Source organism: Bufo gargarizans, chromosome 2 (genome assembly GCF_014858855.1).
Source record: "Bufo gargarizans isolate SCDJY-AF-19 chromosome 2, ASM1485885v1, whole genome shotgun sequence".
NCBI lineage: Eukaryota > Metazoa > Chordata > Amphibia > Anura > Bufonidae > Bufo > Bufo gargarizans.
Genome location: NC_058081.1, coordinates 515,653,274 through 515,656,792, shown reverse-complemented (window position 1 = coordinate 515,656,792; position 3,519 = coordinate 515,653,274). Strand labels below are relative to the sequence as shown.

General features: G+C 44.4%; 1 protein-coding gene across 1 annotated transcript; it reads right to left on the bottom strand.

Annotated features, from left to right (window-relative positions):
- Positions 1-456: 456 nt before the first annotated feature.
- On the bottom strand, positions 457-3,493 carry ETFRF1 (electron transfer flavoprotein regulatory factor 1). Its single transcript, XM_044281313.1, has 3 exons — positions 3,427-3,493; positions 1,296-1,385; positions 457-898 (listed from the first exon to the last, which is right to left on the bottom strand). Exons 2-3 carry the CDS (start codon positions 1,338-1,340, stop codon positions 680-682), a joined length of 264 nt encoding a protein of 87 aa, XP_044137248.1. The 5' UTR covers positions 1,341-1,385; positions 3,427-3,493; the 3' UTR covers positions 457-679.
- Positions 3,494-3,519: the final 26 nt, after the last annotated feature.

Genomic DNA, 3,519 nt, shown 5'->3' with positions numbered 1-3,519 from the left:
AGCAGATTGTCGGGAAGGAAGGCTTCCTTCCCGACTATGTCCCGTAATAACACTCTGTACCTTTAGATCAGGATGAGGTTCAGCATCTGGACATGAACAGCAGTGTTTCTTATCAATGATTGCAAGCTGAGATCCTGAGTAATAGGAGCACAATGGCTCAGATCTACTAATCCTAAAGATGGTGTAAGCTTAGACAGGCTGTCTAGACCTGCACCAGGTTTATTACAGGGGCTCGGGCTGGATGATGAATCTGGTACACGGACAGACACTTTTTTCTGACTCTATACCTACTTTGAGACCCATTTTTATGCCAGAATTGCAGAGAAATTTTGGAGCAAAATGGTGTGTCGTAGCCCCCGTCCCCTTTTTGCTAAGTGCCGTCTCACCCCTTGTCGAGCATGTTGGAAAAAATGTAGACCCTGTAAATCTTGGCCAATGTGTATAGATGAGACCTTCTCACGATGCAATGATTATGCTTTATTAGACATTTTTCTTACATTTTGTGTACATTTTTCTGCGGATTTCTCATTAAGCACAATCCAGTAAATCTGCCCTGGTGTGTGAGCTGCGTAATGTAAGGCACAAAAATATTTTCTTTCCCATTATGTTCCTCCCCAATGTAAGTATCTCTGAGTAACCTAACCCTCCGTGAGGTGATGCTGCTTATTTCTTTGAGGTGCTAGGACCCTGGGCTGTCCTCGTAATATCGCTGCTTCATTGCCCGGTACTTGCGCAGATAATATAACGCTTCCACCTCTTTAATAACAAATTCCCCCCGAGCGATGAGCTCCCGGATCTTCTCAGGGTCGCTGACGTCTTTATTCTTCATGAAGGCTTTCTTCAACCGTTCCTTGAAGAAAACTTCGCCTTTTGGGTATTCCCGTCCCAAGAAGAGAAGCTGCAAAGAAGAGAAGGATGGATGATTTGCTGAAAAATGAGGTGTCGGCACCTAAGTCTTCAGCTGTTTCTCTTCCTGATGGGTGACCGCACTGAATGTCACCCAAAAACCCTGAATTGTTCTGTAGTTACAAACCTTGTATTTGCATGTAACAAAACACTGTAAATGAACCACGGACTGGGAGAAGGCTCTGAAAGTGAATATAGAATAGTTTGTGAACCAGAAGGCTCAGGATGAAAAGAGCTATCTATAGATCCCTCCCAGATAGGAAGTGTTGCAGTGCACTGTATATATCTGAAGAGCAAACTAAGAAACGTTCATAAAAATAGAAAAATCTAAGCTTCCCTGTGATTGGGATTTCGGGATACTTATAATGTGTGATTCTGGGGGGGCTTACATTCTTGTACAGCTTCACGACCTCTCCTCGCAATGGATTGGCCATCCTACAGGATAGATCGCTCTGATCAGCACATCATGGGGAGCATAGCTGTAAGGAAACAGAGAGATGTAAGTAGTGTGCTCAACGTGTACATACACTACATTACTTATCCTGTACGGTTCCTGATTTAGGCCAGCCATTACATACAAGATAGATGCCAGCTAAACACTTGACAGCTATCATTTCTGATACCCACGTAAACATATCTGCTCACCTAGGCAGAGCAAACGTGTTTTCAGTAAGAAGAGAAAGCCACTGGAAGACTCCTCTGACATCTGGGCACAGTCGGGAATCCCCCCTATGCATTACATGGTCGGCCGTTTACACCACAATACAGGATGTAACTCAGGATCAGTACAGGCTAAGTGGTGTGGCAGTATACAGCATGTGACCGCTGCAGCCAATCAATTTCCTTAGCATTAGACCATTGAGGACAGTGCTTAGCTGCAGCGGTCATGTGCTGTATCCCGGCACATCGCTGCAGCAGCAGAAAGGACAGATCAGTGCCACAGACAACAGCGCTTGTCTGCAGGGCTTGTCTGAGAGTTTTAATTATCTTGAACAACCCCTTTAATTAATAATAATAAAATATTTATTCATATAGTGCCACCATATTCTGCAGCGCTTTACAAATTCATAGGGTTCATGTACGAAACAAAAGTAACTGGCTAATATGCAACTGAAACACTAGGAGTCAGGGCCCTGCTCGCAAGAGCTTACAATCTATGAGGAACTGGGGGTGACACATAAGGTAATTGATTGATTGTTATAAGTAGGATTTGAGCCATTATTGAACTGACAGGAGTGGTGCCGGGTGATCTGCTTCGGGTTTTGGACACTTTAATTCAGTGTATGTATTGTCCATGAGGACAGAGGAGTAGGCCATTGCCATATAGCTCTGGCAGCAGCTTATCTCCTCTTTGAAAAATGATTTAACACGCTTGATCCTTCTTTCCCTCATCATCATTGGTCTGCAGAAAAATAAAGGAGGCTCCGTACACATGAGACAGTAGAATGGTCCTGGGAAAATTGCTAAGTTCGGATGATTTTGCTTTGATACAAATACTGATAGTAAGATAAAACCAAGAATGGAACCTACAGAGAAAACATGGGGTCATTTATCAAACTGGTGTAAAGTAGAACTGGCTTAGTCGCCTATAGCAACCAATCAGATTCCTCCTTTCATTTTCCAAAGGAGCTGTCAAAAATGAAAGGTGGAATGTGGTTGGTTGCTAGGGGCAACTAAGCCAGTTCTACTTTACACCAGTTTAATAAATTACCCCAATAATGGACATATTTGTAACTTCCATGTTTTGGAACAACTACTGGTTTTGCCTTACAAATACTGATGAAAAACACTGACCAAACACTAAATCAGAGCGCTGCATCAAGTTTCCTTACGCAAAGATTCAGGTTTATTGAGAGCACTGCAAACCGTCCCTTAAAGGGGACCTAAGCCTTTAGTGATACCATGATGGTGCTGCAGGATCCATACTCTGAGAAGCGCTGCTGCACAACCATGGTTTCAACAAAGGTTTAGGACCCCTTTAAGGGCAAATCCACAGGGGACATAAACTGCAAAATCTGAACCAGCGCCAAGTGGTTTTGGCTGCAGGATTTACCCTATGCACTGTAACAGGTGAAATCCATTGGGAAAATTGCTGTTACTGTAAAATCAGGGTAGATGAACCCTAAATCACCCTCACTGATATACACGGCGCCTGCCATCACATAAATAATACTCCAATATGGCCACAACGCATACGGCGGTGAACAAAAGTAATGTGTTTTCCTCTAGAGAATTTCCCTGTGATTTCTATGAACTCCTGGCAGGCTGAGTGACCAGGGATGACGACAAATGCATATAAAATCCTGCCCCTTCCACTTCTTGGTTACTATGGTGACACACAGGGCTAGCATCGGTAGAGCAGTGGTAAAACTACAACTCCCAGCATGCCCAGAGAGTTTGTTGCTAGCAAAGTGAGGGTCACCGATATGAAGTAAAGCTTTGGGGCCTTGTGGAGGGGTCGGGAATGGAGGATACAGGATTTGGGGTAGGAGTCTTTCGCTAGCAATCCCCTGTACTGACCTCCAAACCACTTCCGGCAACAAGGAGGCGCCTTCTCATGACGTCACCAGACGTGCCGCGCTCCCAGAAGTCCCCGCGGTTTCTATGGCAACG

Coding starts and splice junctions, on each gene's coding strand:
- ETFRF1 (XM_044281313.1), bottom strand. CDS start 1,340: ATGGCCAATCCATTGCGAGGAGAGGTCGTGAAGCTGTACAAGAAT. Junction 899..1,295: donor TCGTGAAGCTGTACAAGAAT/GTAAGCCCCCCC, acceptor TCTTCTTTGCAG/CTTCTCTTCTTGGGACGGGA.